Source organism: Peromyscus eremicus, chromosome 3 (genome assembly GCF_949786415.1).
Source record: "Peromyscus eremicus chromosome 3, PerEre_H2_v1, whole genome shotgun sequence".
In the NCBI taxonomy this organism is placed as follows: Eukaryota; Metazoa; Chordata; class Mammalia; order Rodentia; family Cricetidae; genus Peromyscus; species Peromyscus eremicus.
Window position 1 is genome coordinate 103,792,825 of NC_081418.1, and position 17,661 is coordinate 103,810,485.

The 17,661-nt window shown below is 43.8% G+C and overlaps 1 protein-coding gene across 1 annotated transcript in view; it reads left to right on the forward strand.

The window, feature by feature from the left end:
- The window catches only part of C3H3orf20 (chromosome 3 C3orf20 homolog), a 57,872-nt gene that overhangs the window by 18,356 nt on the left and 21,855 nt on the right, over positions 1-17,661 (forward strand). Inside the window, exons 5-10 of the mRNA XM_059258223.1 lie at positions 1,965-2,081; positions 3,012-3,032; positions 3,375-3,504; positions 4,386-4,655; positions 9,243-9,392; positions 10,896-11,016. Of these exons, the coding sequence (XP_059114206.1) occupies positions 1,965-2,081; positions 3,012-3,032; positions 3,375-3,504; positions 4,386-4,655; positions 9,243-9,392; positions 10,896-11,016 (809 nt within the window). The remainder of the gene's footprint in view (positions 1-1,964; positions 2,082-3,011; positions 3,033-3,374; positions 3,505-4,385; positions 4,656-9,242; positions 9,393-10,895; positions 11,017-17,661) is intronic.

Genomic DNA, 17,661 nt, shown 5'->3' on the forward strand with positions numbered 1-17,661 from the left:
TTGAACTCAGCTCATCAGGCTTTTGAAGTGTTTTTATCTACTGAGCTATCTCCCTAGCCTAAGATAGTCTTCTCTTTTAAAAAGGTTTGAAGGTTTTTTTTTGGGGGGGGGGTGTCAAAATAGTCAAATACAATGGAAGGAATGATCCATTTATTTCTTTTGGGAAAGCATTCATTTGACTCAGGATTTTAATTAGCTAGATTTCCCAGTGCATTAAGTTCTAAGTATGATAGTTTGTTACAAAATTTGTGTTTTTATTGGCTGCATTCTAGTAAGTATGCCTGGCATATCTCTTTAAATCTAGCCAGAATATACCCTTTGCTAAGGTGACATTTCCATGTTCATAAGACTGCTTCCTGCTTGTCTTCCTGTCCTGACACCTGCCCTCCAGGCTTGTCACAGACAAACACAGGGCTGCTCCTTTATTCTCATCTGACAGTGACATTACTGAGTAAAATATCCAAAAAGAAAGCACTCTTGTTATCTTGGTTCATGCATACATGTTTTGATAGTATTGTCATTGTCTCTCAGTTTCTGTTACATGGTCAACTGAAAATGTTTGCCAGGGTGGCTGAATGGTTTGCATGTGAGAGGGGACAGATTCCCTCCAACACTCAAGTTCATATTTAAGAGCTTAACCTCATATGCTTTTTGCTTCTACTTCTATATGCAACTGTGTGCTCATCACTTCTTCCTTCTGGTGTATTGATTAAGATTAATTTCCCAGGTGAGAGATTAGTAGGGCAGAGGGTCACAGTCTGTGCATAACTTCTACATGACTTTTCTCTACATGGACAGCTTGACAAGTATTAGTTCTTACTCATTTTTCTCTTTGGAACTAGAGTAGAAGGTACTGAAAGCTGTTTTCATTTTAATACCTGAAACATTAGCAAAAGTGATTGATCTTGTATTTTGATCATCAAGGGTGGGGCCTTTGTTTATAGTCTTTGTCTACTTAATGAGGTTGAGTTTACCATTTTCTTTATGAATTTGAGTGTGTTGAGTGAATTTCTGAGCATTGTCCAGCACTGGTTTCATGCCCAACTAGTAACATAACTGTATCTGGGGAAATAACAAGTGAATGAGGCAGTGGGCTTCGTATAAGATTGTAACTAGGAGTACAGATAGATATCCTACAGAGACCACTTGTGCTCTTCCCTTTGGCTGTCCGACTACTGACATAATGAACCCCAAAGAATTGGGATTGCCCCAGGAGTCTTGTGCTTGGGAAGGGAAAGACTTGGGCCTTGTTGCTAATCAGTGGGGAAACTTGTCTCCAAGGAAGAGATTTCACACAGAGCGAAAAACTTGCAGGGCATAGCTCAGAAGCAATGCTTTGTCAGTGTTAGGTAGGACTGCTTAGTAATACATAATTCTTGTCCTCTCTTTAAACCTAAGCCTCATGTAGTACCAAGAAGATGGTCTTGTGGGTTGGCAGGGGTCAGTGGACCTCTTTATTTATTCCTCTTCCCAATGTGGCCAATTAGAACTAAGCAGCCACCTCTCAGGTGGTGGCACAGAAGACCGTGTGATACTGTGGGACTGAGAGACTGTTGGAAGAACATCTGATTCCCGTGCATTAGATAGGGAGAGCCCACTCTCATTCCTTCCTCCTTGCTGCTTAGCTTTGTCCACACTTAGTGCCACACTGACATTTGCATTTGCCCTTAGAAGAATTCACCTTGTGCTTGGTTTCTGCTTCTTATGTAAGTGTGAGAGGCTCTTCACCCTTAAGGGGCTGGGGCAGGGAAGCCTGTAAAGGAGAGCCCTAAAATGTCCCTTGCTATTCTGAGCTCACCTATACATCTAGAAGTCTCTCCTCAAAAGACTTCCTGGCTGGTTATGACTACAGGTAACTTTGTAATATCTGGCCCACTATCTTGTTTAAACAAGAAAACTATATTACATTTTTGCAATTGAACTGAAATTTTAAGAGATGGTAAAGATTCATTCTTCTTCCCTAGAATCCTCCACGAACATTTCTGCCATTGGAGTGAGCACACCTTATCAGCTGGTCTACCAGACTTCCACAGCCTGTCTGAGCTTCTCCCTCTCCACAGGAAAGGAAGTCAAGAAGAAAGGTAAGGAAGACAGTAGTGTTTCCAGCCAGACACATACACACACTCTCTCTCTCTCTGTCTCTGTCTCTCTGTCTCTCTGTCTGTCTCTGTCTCTGTTTTTCTGTCTCTCTGTCTCTCTGTCTGTCTCTCTCTCTCGGTGGGGGTGTTATACATACGCCCCTATCCTTGGTGATGGTGGATTGGGAGGAGAAATGAATGATGGATCTGCATCTAGCCTGTGCAGTTGGTGACTGGTTAGGTCTTATGTCTAATAGAAGGGTGTTCAGATCACTGAGATTCAGCAGCCTGTGACACGGATCCTTACAAGCACCCCAGAGCTGCAGCATATCCAGTCACTGCAATCAGAATTGCATTCCATTCCCATGTGCATACTCCACACAATCCATTCCTTCAGTCCAGACAGTCTGTGATACCTGTGAGTGAGACAGCTCTGTCCAGCCATACCATCAGTGGGAAAATAGTGGTATTTGTATCCCAAACTTAGCAGGCTCCAGTTCTGTGTTCCAGAAGGGGCTACTATGTGTGGGCAGAAAGCAAAGCCACAAAAGACTCCCCTGACCTGTGGAGAAAGGCCCACACAGAAAGGCCGTCTGTTTATAGTCTTTGCCTACTTAATGAGGTTGAGTTTACCATTTTCTTTATGAATTTGAGAGGTGTGTGTGTGTGTGTGTGTGTGTGTGTGTGTGTGTGTGTGTGTGACAGGCTCTTGTCTTTCACAAGATGGAACTTTGGGAACAAGAGTAGGTGAGAGAAAGAAGCTCCGAGGGGAAGGTTTGGTGGAGAGGGACCTGCTGGGAGTCAGAGAGGCCTCAGGACCTTCCACCCACCCTGCCAACTGTGATGACAGCATGGACTAGACAGACAGGCAGGGGAGGATTGGGTAGTGAAGGAGGGCAGGGTTGACTCATTTCCCCCCTTTGATTCCCACAGACACTGGAGGTAAGGCTGGAAGTTGAGAAGCTTGAAGCCAAGTCTTCACCCCTCCTGGCTGCCTGTATGACTTGCTTTCCTCATGCTTCACTCTCCTTGGTAAAAGGGGATTGGTTATAGGGAACTATGGAGGCATCAGCATTAAGCCCCACTTCATTGCTATTGTTGCTGTTCATCACTGTATTCCACAGTCTCTGATGTACCTTTAATTATTGACTGGCTGAGTTAGCAGCCAATGATCCCCATTGCTGCAGAGCACAAAAGAGCCTCCTAATATGTTCTGCAGCCCTCCTCCAGGAGAATGTGATGCTCAAGAACTCACCTCTAAAGCCCACCATATTTCATCCTCACCTCTAACTACAGGCAAAAAGGCTATAGATGAGATCACATCCCCACTCCCTCGAGTTCGAACCCCTCCTGAAAGCATCATCTTCGAGATCCAGGACCCCTGCCCTGAGGCCCGGGAAAAGCTGCAGGATATGTGTCGCCACATGTGAGTGCCTAGATATGGGGATGGCATCCACAGGACTTGGACAAAAGGATAGATGGGTGTCACAGCAGTAAGTGCACTCCCCACTCCCCATGTCAGTCCAGCTGTGTCCTTCACACACACACACACACACACACACACACACACGTGCGCACAAGTCCATGGTCCTTCCAATTTACAGATAAGAAAAGTAAAGCAGTTCCTGAGCTCACCCAGCTCTGTCAGCCCAACTCCTGTTCAATGCTCTCTGCCTCTACAACATCCTCCTTCACCCAAGGAAGTCCTTTGTGTGGCTCCTGGCAATTCATAAGCTTTGTGCCCTAAGTGATAATTTTTTGGCCTGATTTGCTAAGTATTCAAGAAAAAGAAATCTCCCCAAACAAAATATTTCATCCATATTGGTGATTCATAGTATATTATTTGGGAACACCGTGAGGCCTAGCAGAAACCTATTTCTCCTAAGGGTCCAGCTCATAAAGATTAAAACCATTTCACACCTAAGTCATATATATCTCCTGAGATCACCGGGCCAGGGCACAGGTAGGCAACAGCTACCCTGTTCACCTCTAGAAGGAGCCCACCTAGAACTTCAGGATGAGTGAGTGAGGGGATAGTCTGTCTCCAGCTGCTCCAGAGTTCCCTCTGTGCATAGCTCCATTCCATAGGTCCAGACAGACATTCAGACACAGCTGGCCTTTTCCAGGCATTTTCCTATTTCCTCCTAAATATACTACCTTTGCATATGAGGAAGTACAGGAAGGGGATGAAACTTCAGGACAAGGGGACTGGGGTGGGAGACTTAGATGCTGGGAAGGGGCTGCAGAGAACCTCTCTGGAGAGTGAGAACCGAGCGCCTAGAAGATGCGTTCATCTCCTTCCCACAGAGAAGCCGAAAGGATCTTGTGGAGAGGGAGGAATATCTCCTGCCCCATGATTTTACGCAACTACAGGGCAAAGATATCCTCTCATTTAATGTTGACCTCCAAGGGGGACACTCACCATCCTCCCACTGCGGGGACTCAGATTACTACTTCCACTCCTCACCAGCCTTCCAGCCACCATGCTCACGCGGGCCGCCATTCTCAAGAGTGGAAGGGGCCCAAGAAGCCTGTCAAGCTGCATTACACTTTCTATGATGGCTCTTCCTTCATTTAATATCCTTTTGATGGGTGTTGCTCTTTCTCCCTAACTCAGCCCCAGAGAACTCCAGGGCTTGAAACAGCTAACTGTTCAATGGGGATTCTTGGTCAACTAGAGAAGCCTAGTGAGGATGCTCCAGGGGTAAGTGTTGGTTGGTCCAGGTCAAGCTCTGGAGGGACTAAATTCAGAGTTTAAGTACAAGTTCAGTGTAGTTCAGATCAGCAGGAGTACATCAAGCCCCTGATACTTGTGAGAAGCTCGTCTGTGTAGGTGGGCCCCTGCCTTTAGGACTCTGCCAGGAGAGAGGAAGCTACAGACAGGGTGGTTCATTTACAGCTGAGAGAAAAAGTGAGGTGTCCCTAAATGCTTTGGAGGATATTTCCTGGACCCTTATTCACTAGTTGTGTCCTGTGGTCCTTGCACTTCACCTCCAAGGTCCAAGTGCTTGGAGTCTAAGCACTCATCCCATTTGCTGCACATCTGTTTGATCTGCAGCTGAGGTCTGCCTTGGTGTGGCTGAATCCGAATGTTGGGTGCAGAAGTGGCAGAAGAGGACACATTTCCCATATGAATCCGATGGGCACTATAGACCCTCTTTCTAGAAATAGCACATGTGTGTATATCCACACACGTGCAAATTGTGAGCTGCAGCTGCAGGGAACTTATGGCTAGTGAAAAACTGCCTTTCTGCCTGGGCTTGAATTCCAGCTCAGGAAAGCTCAGATGCTGAAAAAGCAGATCCCTTCAGAGGGTGAGCCCACGGTTTGTGCATGCCTTGGTAGGTTGAGTTGGCTGATTTTTCTACTCACAGAGATGTAACAAGTAGCTATGATGTATGGTGGATCATTAGAATGAACTGGATAGACCATTCATGAGAGCCTCAGAGGGAGCAACTTTAGTTTGATTGCCATCTTCTAAAATTAGGAAAGGAATTTGAATTTGACCATAAGGGTGAAAAAGAGAGATCCCTGCGGAAAACATGGAGGTAGAAAGTCCCCTCAGACACTGTGCCTTTCAGGCATCTCTCACTTGTTCCCTCCCCAGCATCTTCTAGAACTACACCAGATCCAGATGCCCAGCCTTAAGGCAATGTGAACTCTGAGTCCATTGGAGGTAAAGCACTTATTCCAGGTTCTGAGCTACACTGATTTCAAGGATGGGATACACAGAGTCATCTAGTTCTACTCCTTTGTTGTAGAAACAGAGAAACTGAGCCCCAAAGAGACAGTGTGACCTACTAAATGTCACAAAGGGAACTTGGTGGCAAAGCCTCAAGAGAAAAGGGGCTTTTGTGCCTCTATTTTGGTCCTCTCTCAGATACCAATGTTATGCCCTTAAAGATTATTCTGCATAGTAGAAAGCATGGAAAGGAGACTTGGAAGGGCCCTGGGCTCTCAGATCTTCTCCCATTGGAGCAGAGGGCAGGTGTCTGAACTATCTCAGCTACTTTTCTGGGGCCATGGCACCAAACAGACTTGCCCAGCAACAGCCTCCTCACTTTGTTCTGCCTCCTCTTGACTGAACTGGGAATTCAGGATTTAAGTGCCATGTCAAAGAAGTCTCATTGTTTCTCTGCCCATAAATGAATCCCTTCTTCACATCTTTCCAGCCCTGCCTCTCCTGCTTCCAATACAGAAGAAGCAAACTCCTTCCAAGGCAGCTGCTGCTTGAGAAGGCTGTGGTGTGCCTTTACCCCTTATTTCTGATTCTTCACTGCGTTAACCAGGTTCAACACCGTGTTTACAAGTTAGCTTTCTAGCACTGGGACCAGAAAGGGGTTGCCTTGGATCTGTGTTCCTGCCTGTCCCAGAATTCTGAGGTGTCCTATGTGGAACCACCTCAAACCTCTTGTCCATTGCTGCAGGAACACTTGACTTCTACTCCAATAGTGACGACATCTTGACGATTAGTCCATTTTCTCCTTGGGAGTTACAGGGGCCAGGTTCACTTATTTTCTATAGTCATTGCTTGTCTGGTTGGTGTGACAAAATACCACACCAGGTATTATGGGGAGGAAGAATTTATTTTGGCCCTCAGTTTGAAGGTATAGTCCTTCATGTCAGGTATGGTGGCAGATGTGTGAAGCGGTTGATTACATGAATCACAGCCAGGAAACAGATGAATGCCAGTTCTCTGCTTGCTTCTTCCTTTTATCCAGTCCTGGGATCCTGGCCCATAGAATGGTGCTGCCCACATTCAGGATAGGTCTTCCTACTTCAGTTAAATCCCTCTTGGAGGAAATGCCCTCACAGACACCCCCAGAGGCTTGTCTCCTACATAATCCTAAATATCATGATGTTGACACCACATTAGCCATCACAGTGACCCTGCACACATTATTCAATCTGTGTGTCTCACTTCTCCTGGTTACATGATGAGTGAGCTGGATCCAGTAGTCTTGAAGAAGTTCTGTTTCACTGTGTTCAAAGGCTAAGGTGCACCAGCCAGCTGTTGGATCCCTCCTGAGTGAAACATGTTTGGAAAGCTTTTCTTCACCTCCTGGCTTCTTCAGAATTCTGGCTTTAGCCACCAACTCTGTTTTTACACACAGAGCTCAGATAAAAATGATAGGTCTTTGTTCATGGTGGCCAAGTTGGCCAGTTGCAAGCTATAGCTGATTTGAACCTCCTGGTGCAGCCCTCAGAACCAGTTCTGGGTTCATGTCACCATTCTTCACAGAAATAGGCTGGAATCCCCTGGTTTGGACTTGTGCTTTCCTGATGACAGTGATGCTGAACAACTTTGCGTTTGCTTCTCTCTGGCAAGTGGTCTTTGGAGAAATGTGTGTTCTAGTCTTTTGCTCATGCCTTGATTGTGTTTTGGCGAGGGAGTTGCTAGAACTTGAACCTAAGGCCTCAAATGTGCCAAACATTCTACCACCCTAACCCCAAAGGTTGTTAATTTTGACGAAGTCCCATTTTGTTGCTAATGCTTTTGGTTTCAACATCCATGACATCATTGCCGAATCCAAGGTCATGAAGATTTGCCTGTGTTTTCTTATATCAGCTTTATAGGTGAAGTTCTTAAGAGAAGTCTTTGAGGTATTCAGGGTCAGCATTTCCATCCTGTATGAGCTCAGGGCCTGGTTTCCTTCCTCTGCACAGGGGTGTCCTGTTGTCCCAGTGCAGTTTGCTGAAGAGACCCTTCTTTCTACTTGGAATGGTCCTGGAGATCTTGGCAAAAATAGATTGACTATGGATGGAAGGATCTATTTTTAGACTCATTTTTAATCCACTGTTTGAATTTTGGTGTCTATCCTTATGGCAGACCACATTGATTTAATTATTAAAGATTTGTGGTAAGTTTTAAATCAACAAGTGTTGTGAGTCTTCCCAATTTGTTTGTTCGTTGTTTTTTTTTTTTTAATTATTTGAGATTTCTTTCTTCTTTCTTTCTTTTTTGAAATAGGGTATCTCTGTGTAGCCCTGGCTGGCCTACAACTCACAGAAATTTACCTGCCTCTGCCTCCAAAATGCTAGGATTAAAGATGTGTGCAACCATGCCTAGCTTCACTCAGTGTATTTTACTTTTGTAGATATCCTTTCTGTCTCCTCTTTTTCCTGGCTCTCTGGGACTCCGGTTGTACATATGTTGGTATGCCTAATGATCTTTCCAGAGGCTCTGAGATTCTATTCTTGCTTGGATTTTTTTTTTAAGATAGTACCTCACATTGTAGTTCAGGCTGACCAGAAACTATGTAGCTCAGGCTAGCTTAGAACTCACAGTCATTCTCCTGCCTCAATCTCCAAAGTTCTGAGATGCTAGGTATGAACTATTATATCTAGTTCCTTCTTTTCCTATATGATGTACAGTCTGGATAATTTCAGCTCATTGGTTTTCCAGGACAATGATTTTTTTCTTCTATTGTTTTAACTTGCTGCTTTATTTGTTTAATGAAATCTTTGTTTCAATTGTTGTACTACCTATCCAGCTCTAGAATTTCTGATGGGTCACTCTATGGCATCTCTACCTGCTTATCACCTTCCCTATTTCCATTTCTGTTTTTATTTGGCTGGTGGGAAAGACTTAGGAGGACAAATTGTAGTACTAGTCACTATAGTCCTCCTACTTGGAGCACTGGCTTCTGCAATTCTATATAGAGAAGTAGCTGTTGACACTGTTCTTCTGAGGACTAGTGCTTCTTGGGGCCTCCTGAGCTAGGGAAGGAGCAGAGAGAATGTATTTTTCTACTAGACTGGCCAAAAGGGGAGGCAGCCTGACAGTACTAGAAATACTGCTGGTTCTGGAGATCATGCCCTGGCTTTGTCACTCACTTGTGGTACAAGATGAGACAAGGCATGGGGTGACCTCCTCACCCTGGTTTTCCCAAGACCTTCATGTTTGAGCACTAAAAGTCTATGTTCCCAGTACCATTTAGACCTGTGAAAACCCGGACATGTGAAATGGAGAAAGGCCCTGGGGCATGGCTGGGTTCCATAATTGTTTAGTTGTGACCCATGCAAAACACAGGCAGGACCTTTGAAGAAAGGGGACAATGCACAGCAGAAGAATCCTTTCCTATGGAGGCTTGTTGCTGTGGGGATTCTGATAGCCAGCTCCTGGAGAGTTCTCTGTTAGTTTGACTTGACTGAATCTGCCAGCTATCCTTCCGGAAACATCGCCATGCTTCAGATTCCCACATGCTGCAGAGGGAAACCCATCACCTGCCTCTTTAACGACGTACCTAACACCTTCCTGGCTCTGTTCAATTCTGACGGCCAGGGCTGTGTTTACTACAACCTGAAGAACAGGTGAGTAGGTCAAGGGAAGTCTAGCCTCATGAAGTATCCCTTGAGGTAATTGGTTCCATAAATAAGGTGATGACTAAAAGTTCCTAGTTAAAGGAGTCTAGGGAGGCACTGAGGCAGGGGAAGCAGTGCCTGTGAAACTTGTGGTACTTTGAGGCCCAGCTGTTGGGTACATGTTGCACTTTCCATGGTGAGAAGAAACCCACTCTAAATCCACCACTGGGTACACCAGAACACAGATCTCCATTCTTGGTCAGATGTACAGGGTGGTTTATTTTGGTTTGTTTTTGTTTTTTGAGTAAGAGTTTCTCTGTGCAGCCCTGGCTATTCTGAAACTCACTCTATAGAACAGGCTGGCCTCAAACTCACAGAGATCTGCCTTCCTCTCTGTGATCTCCCAAGTGATGGGATTAAAGGTGTGCACCACAGCTATCTGGCTGATACACAGGGTTTTTGTTGTTACTGTTTTTCATTGCTGAGGACCAGAACCTCATAAATGCTAGGCAAGTACTCTGCCACTGAGCCATATCCCCAATTCTCACCCCTGGAAGAATTCTTTAGTGGAAAAGGTGTCTTACACTAGGAACGGGTAAACAAGATGTGTGAATACCACTTTTGTGGTGTATTAATTACTTTACCCATTACTGTGGCAAAATACCTGACATTAGCCATTTGAAGAAGGAAAGATTTATTTTGGTTCACAGTTTCAGAGGTGCTAGTTTGTCATAGCACAGTGGATTAGAGAAGTTCACATCATGGTGACCTAGGAAATAGAGAAAGGGACTTACAGCAAGGGACCAGAGCAAAATACAGCCCTCCCCAAGATGTAACTCAGTGACTAAGTTCCTCCACCTAGGCTTCCTCTTGTCTTTCACCACTTCCTAATGATGCCAGCATATTATGAACCCATCAAAGGATTAACCTACTGATCAGGACCAGATCTGCTCATCTCTGAAAGCACAGATAGACCCAGAGGCATGCTCCACTAATCTAGGCATGTCTAAGCTACTCAAATTGACAATTCAGATTAACCACCACATGGGGTGGGGTCTCTTAAGAGCAGCACATACTCTTGACAGCTGAGTTAATCTTTATGTAGCTTTTCATAAGTTGTTTTGGAAGAAGTTACTTCCTTTCATATTTAGATGTTGTAGCTCACATTTTGGTGCTTGATATCTTTGTGATATCCTTTCTGGACTACAGGAAAACAATCATTTTTCATCTTTTGGGTTTTGCTTGAGCCTATATTATCTGCCTCAGCCTGTGCCTTCTCCACAGATGCCCCACTAGCCTCAGTTGGTGTAAGGAGTCTTAGACTGCAGTGGGTGGAAAGGTGAAGCTGGTCACACGAGTCCAGATTCTTTCCTTCCCTTCCTCTAGTTTATGTCAGGTAAACATTCCTTCAGACTGGGCCAGACTCTCCCAGCCCTACCTGCCTGTAGCCAAAGTGATGAGGGAATTCTTTCAGAGCCTATAAGTAGTTTCTATCTTCTGTGTATCTCCCAGCTGTCCATATGTCGTGGTTTTGGATGAGGAAGGTGGAATCACAAATGACCAAAAGGGCTACATAGTCCATAAGTGGAGCTGGGCTAACAAGACTGAGACATTGCTCTCTCTGGAATACAAGGTATGTGGGCATCATGGGTAGGGGTGGCTTCCACAGGCTACTCAGCATCAAAAGGCAAGCACTGTAAGACAGCACTGCCCCAGTGACCACATGATCTTGTTCAGAGGTCATCAATCAATCAGTAGTGGTCCAGAGTAGACTCACTTGCTTTTCACCAGCCTATAGCAACTGTGGGCTACTTTACTGATCCTTCATGGTAACCTCCTTCCTATTTGATTTCTATTTATATTGTTCCATTTTATTGTAAAATATTCATTTTATGAAGCAACATTTATAGTAGTTGACAACTTAATTTTTAATATTTTTAGTTTTTTAGAAATTTATTACATTCATTTTGTGTTATATAAAACTGGCTAGTAAAGAACTAAGCAATACTTGAAGAGTTGGAGAACTTGGGCTCCTTTTGTGCTAGCTGGCCTGGACTGAGCTCGTGCTCTGTGAGTCTAGTTACTGCCCACTTGTAGTTGCTTACAGTTTTTATGGGCTTGTCATTTCCTGCCTGCATGGCTGTTTGCAGGCAGTCTTTGTGTTTCATGACCACGGAGGGAAATTTTCACTGTGGTTAAGCATGCGTACAAAAGCGAGCAGTATGGGTATCGGTTAGGACAGTCTACCTTGAGTAAGCAGGACTTGTTGTCTAACCAGACAGCTAGCTGTGCCAGCAGGGGCACAGAAACAGGATTTGGCATACGTATGCTGGAAGCAAGGCTTTAATTCATTTGTCTCTGTAGCTCTATAACTCTTAAGCCAAAATTGTTATTCAGCTATCAGAGTGTGAGACAGCAATTTGACTAAGTAAGGAACATACTTAATAAACGTACAGCATTTATTTATTTATTTATTTGTTTATTTATTTATTTATTTATTTATTTATTTTTATTTATTTATGTGTGCATGCGTGCATGCGCGTGCGAGCATGAGGGCATGTCATAACACACATGCAGAGGTCGAGGACAACTTGCAGGAGTTCGTTCTCTCCTACCATGCGAGTCCCAAGACTTGAACTTGTCTGTCTTGGCAGAATGCACCTTTACCCACTGAGCCATCTTGCTGACCTTATAGTTTTGTTTTGTTTTTTATAGTGCCCACTGTGTGACTTTCCTGGAAGATGTGAACAAATGTCTATTTCACCTTAGATAGGGCATGAATGCATGACCAAAGAAATGGTTCTACCATAGTCTAGCTTGACAAACAAGTTTATTGGAGTTACTTATCAACCTATGAATGAGAGTTACTTGCAAAGCCTGAATGACTCAAAAGCAACTAGCTGCATTATTAGACATCTATCTTGTCATGGTTGATAATCCACAAAAGATGTATCCCTGGAGTTCTCTACACAGCTTGTAGGCAGCTAGACAGGTCCTAGAGTTTCTCCAGACAGCTTAGCTGGTCCCAGAGTCTCCTCCCCAGAACTTGTTTATCTCTTGTATAATCTAGGCAGAGGCCCTGTGAATCTTTTAAATTTCAGTTTTCCTAGATTTGCAAGCTTATTTATTTCCTAAATATTAGGAGCCTCCTTCCTTCTTCCAGGACAGTGTTCCAGTGCAGAGGAAATTGCTGCACAATAATGCCTATCTGTGGCAATAATGCAGACAGGCTGGCACTGAACTCATAATCTTTCTGCTCAGTCTTCTGAGTGCTAGGATTACAGGTGTGCACCATCATGCTCAACTTTTTAGCATTGTGCCTTATTTTAGTTCACCCTGGAGCTGCACAGCAAAGGTCTATGCAATCAGAAGTAGTCTGGAATAGAAAGTGGCCCATGAGTTATAACATGGAGTGACAGTGTAGGATGATTCAGAGGTTGGGGAGAGAGGAGGAGTCTAGATAAAATGAAAGAATAAACATTACTCCTAAAGGCTTTATGTTGGAGGGCCTGGTGTGGCACCTTTTAAGAGTTCATATGTTCTTCCCACAGAAGAAAGGGGACAAAAGGAGTAGATGACATAGGGTGGAATGACAGGCACCAGGTGTCAGGCTCTGGGGAGTTTGCATGCTGTCTTTAACCAGTTTTAACTCAGATACTGGCTATTTCTAACTCCCTTCACTCTGCCATCCAAATCTAAGCTACTCACTGCTATTATTTCTCTTCAACTTGAAGAACTTCTTTGGCAGTTTTATAAACACAGATCTTTTGGCAACAAGTTTGCTGTTGTTTTCATGTGAAAAATGTCATTGTTAAGGGATAGTTTTATGAGATATGAGATCTTGAGTTGACTTTCTTTTTTGCTTTTAACATTTTAAAAATAGTGTTCCATTATGCCTTCCCTCTGTAGTTTAGGATGAGAGTCTGCATCTGTAGTTACCAAAATCTGTTTGCTTTCTCTGGTTGCTACTTTTTAAAGGTTTTCTCTTGGTTTCTAGGCTGCTGGTTAGCTTTTGTCACTTTGACACAAACCTAGACATATCTAGGAAGAGAGGGAATCTTAATTGGGGAATTGACTCTCATATCGGATTGGCCTGTATGCAAGTCTGTGGGGGTATTTTTTTTAACTAATGATTGATGTGGGAGGCCCCAACACACTGTAATTAGTGTCACCCCTGAGAAAGATGGTCCTGGGTTGTATAAGGAAGCAAGCTGAGGGGCTGGAGAGATGGCTCATTGATTAAAAACATAGGCTGCTCTCCCAGAAGATCTGAGTTTGATTCTCAGCATCCCTACAGCAGTTAACATCCATTTGTAACTCCCTCTCTGACCTCCATGAACAGTGTATACACATGGTACACAGACATACATACAGGCAAAACACCCATACATAGAAAATAAAAATCAGTAAAAGAAAGGAAAGAGCTGAGCAAGTGATGGGGAGCAAGGCAGTAAGTAGCATTCCTCCACGGCCTCTACTTCAGTTTCTGTCTCCATGTTCTTGCCATACCTGAGTTCCTGCCTTGGCTTCTCTCAGGGATGGACTGTGATGGGGACATGTAAGTCAAACCCTTTCCTCCCAGATTTGTCTTTGGTCAAAGTGGTCTTTATCACAGGGATAGAAAACAAACTAGGACACTTAAAGTTTGATGATTTGCTTAAGTATGATTGTCATATTTATTCTATTCATTTTTGAGCCTTTTAAAATTGTTAAGCATATGTAAATTCATTTACTCAAATTTGGAAAATCTCTTACATCATTCCTAGATGTATAAACAATACAAAATGCAACTGTGTATTAGACTTTCTCCTTTTCTTTGGAGGTTCCAATTATATGTAGGTTTTTTGTTTTGTTTTGTTTTGTTTTTGGTTTTGGTTTTTTTGTTTGTTTGTTTGTTTGTTTTTTGTTTTTTGTTTTTGTTTTGTTTTGGTTTGGTTTTTCGAGACAGGGTTTCTCTGTGTAGCTTTGCGCCTTTCCTGGGACTCACTTGGTAGCCCAGGCTGGCCTCGAACTCACAGAGATCCACCTGGCTCTGCCTCCCGAGTGCTGGGATTAAAGGCGTGCACCACCACCGCCCGGCTTTGTTTTTGTTTTTTGAGACAAGGTTTCTCTGTGTAGTTTTGGAGCCTGTCCTGGATCTCACTCTGTAGCCCAAGCTGGCCTTGAACTCACAGAGATTCACCTGGCTCTGCCTCCCGAGTGCTGGGATCAAATGTGTGCACCACTACCGCCCGGCTTATAGTTTATACTTTTAAGGTGTGTGTGTGTGTGTGTGTGTGTGTGTGTGTGTGTGTGTCTGTCTGTCTGTCTGTCTGTCTGTCTGTCCGTCTTTGTGTGCCACATGTATGCAAATACCCATGAAGGCCAGAAGAGGGCATTGGAATCCCCCAACAATTGTGAGACACTTGATATGGATGCTGGGAACTGAACTCCGGTCCCCTGGAAGAGTAGAAAATGCTTTTAATTCCTGACTGTTCCATGAGTCTTTCAAGTTCTTTTTTGTTGTGTTTCTAATTTTGTCTCTTTGCTTTTCAGAATTGTGTGATTTCTCTTGATCTGTCTCCAAGTTCTCTAAATTCCTTGTCATCTCCATTTTGATTTTATGATAATGTTATAAAAAGTTTAAATTTCAGTGTTCTAGAATTCTCTTTAGTTTTATATTTTTTATCCTTTTGCAGAGAACTTCTCTTTTAACAATTCACAAGATTATTTCCCCTTATATCACTGCATATTGTTACATCAGGTGTCTCAGAGTATAATGTGTGAAGATTTCTGTGTCCTGGTTGTGCCAAACATGGTCAGCTTCAGTCACACAACCTGTTGCCTTGAGAATGGCTCACGTTTTACTAGTCCCTCTTCTACATAGAATTTTGGGTTACAGACTACCACTGTTATGCTGTGGACTCTTGGAATCCTGGTGTCTTTCTGAGAATGAAATTGACTGTGCTTGTTCTGAGAGGCAAAAAACTTGGTCAAGCTGAAGCTATGAACCTTTCCTTATCGGCAGTAGACTGAACTCAGATCACAGCATTTTAAATTGCTCGACCTGTGAGCTGTCTTGAAACTGCCTTCTCATGCAGGGTTCAGGGACTGGTCGGAGATGTGGGCAAGTTTGCACATATAATTCTAGGCTTTCTGCAGACTCAGTCCTTTCCAGAACTCTTCTGTTGCCCATGTTCTGTTCTTTGGATTCCTTCACCAGAAGGTGGTAGTTTTAGCCATGACTGTGGCCTCTAAGCTAGAGCTTTGAGACGGAAGTTCCTCTCATGCTCATCCTTAAGTTTTAGCTCTTCAAAATCTGCCTGGATTTGCTCATTCTTCTGAGTCACTAAGTAGTTGTTTTGGGGAGTTTTGTTTTTGTTTTCTTCTTCAACTTTTTAGTTACCTGTGGGAGGGTCAACCTGTTAAGGGCTGGTTCAGCTCTACTAGAAGTAGGGCCAGCTGCTTAGTTTTTAGGCTGAGAGTTGGAATGCTCAGTTCAGCCTCAATGTAATAGGTCAACAAGAGGTAGAGACCAGATACAGAGAACTGACTCAGTGCTTAAGACTGTGTACTGCCCTTGTAGAGGACCTGAGTTTGGTTTCTAACACCCACATTGGATGGCTCACGATGACCTGTAACTCTAATTCTAGGGGATCCGAAGGCTCTGCTCCCCTGGGCACCTGTACTCACATACACATAGCCCCCCAATACACGTAATTAAAAATAATACATTTTTTTTTTTTTAGAAAAGGAAATACCAGCAGATGAGTGAGTGGAATGACTAGTGAGGTTACTAGCTAGACTTAACATGTCTATTAAAGACGTTGGCAGTGTTTTTTAACAGGAGCCATTTCAACAGATGAATGCTAGCATCCAGGCATGAGCTGTAGAGACAGATGCGAATGAAGATATTGCAAGATTTCTGGGATTCAGAAACGAATATGAGCATTTTAAAATTAATTTTTAAGTTAGCAAACAAAGCAATGGGCTTGTTGTAACATTTTGCACATATATATTATTATACCCCTTACAGTTTTAGATATGCTGATTTGACTCAGTAGAATGCCTCTCTGGGTACCTATGACCTTATACCTGACCTGGGACAAGAACTTAAAAGAACAGACATGTCAGGTAGCAAATGATCTCTTAAGAAGAGGAACCTTGACTGAGTTTATAGAGCATCCATATTGTAGGCTTTAGGAGAGGGCACATCCCCAGGAAGTGGGATAGTAAATAAATAATAGTTGTACTATGTTAAGCTTTATACATGTTTTAGCCCACAAAGGATGCTCAGCACCCTCAGAGAGTGGCTGAATTATTGTCTCCAGGCTCAGAGAAGGCAAACGACTTCCCTAAATTGCCCAATTGATAAGAGGCAAAACTAGAATAGAATCTGGTCCCTCAAGCAAAGCTTGAGTTCCTGAAGACATCTCCATTCTACATTTCTCTAGAAGACACGCAGTGGGTAGTTTCTCTTAAGTGAGAGTGGTCAGCAAGTCTGAAGATGTCCAGAGACTTGGCACATCATGGTTTATTATCTTTTGGATACCGATGGTTCTGATCCAGATAGCACAGTGTGTGAGGCAGAAACTCAGTGATGAGAAATTGAGGCCCTGGCTACTGGGCCAACATCTGGACTAGTGGAAGTGGGAGGGGCAAAGGAGAAAACTCTCTTGATTCAGAACAGTCTGGGGTGTCTGTAGGTAAAGAGGTGTTGCAGGTCAGAACACTGAAGACTGGGAGGAATACAGTGGTGGAGGGCTGTACACTCTGTGGCCTTGGATGAATAACACTTGGAATTGGCAAACTGTTCAGAACTAAGCAAGCTGCCCTGATCTACATCTTCTGACACCATTTTCTTATGAGGGGCAGGAGCATTTATGGCTTAAAAGGACACTCCTGTCATTAAAAACCTCAGCCCATGACTACTTCATGCTGAAGAGTTTGAGATTCAGAGGGACTGAACAGCTTGCTAACAGAAAAAGACTCAAATCAGTTGGTGCCAGAGTAGCCACAGCTGTCTGACCCAGGCTCCAAGCTGGCATCCCAGGGCAGCCGACAGGACTCAAGCTGACTCCTGCTTGACACCTGCGCTGCTTTCACAGCTGTTCCCAGCAGTGGGTTGGAAGGAAGGAAAGGAACAGGAAAAGAAGGCATTCTTTACCTTCTTGGTTAATCTCCAAAAGGACACTGCTATTCTGTCTTCTCCATGAAAGTTAGAGTCCAGCAAAAGGCCCAGGAAGAGCCTACAAATCTCAGCTCCAAGCCAAGAAGGGTTTGTGCCTTGAGCTTGGAA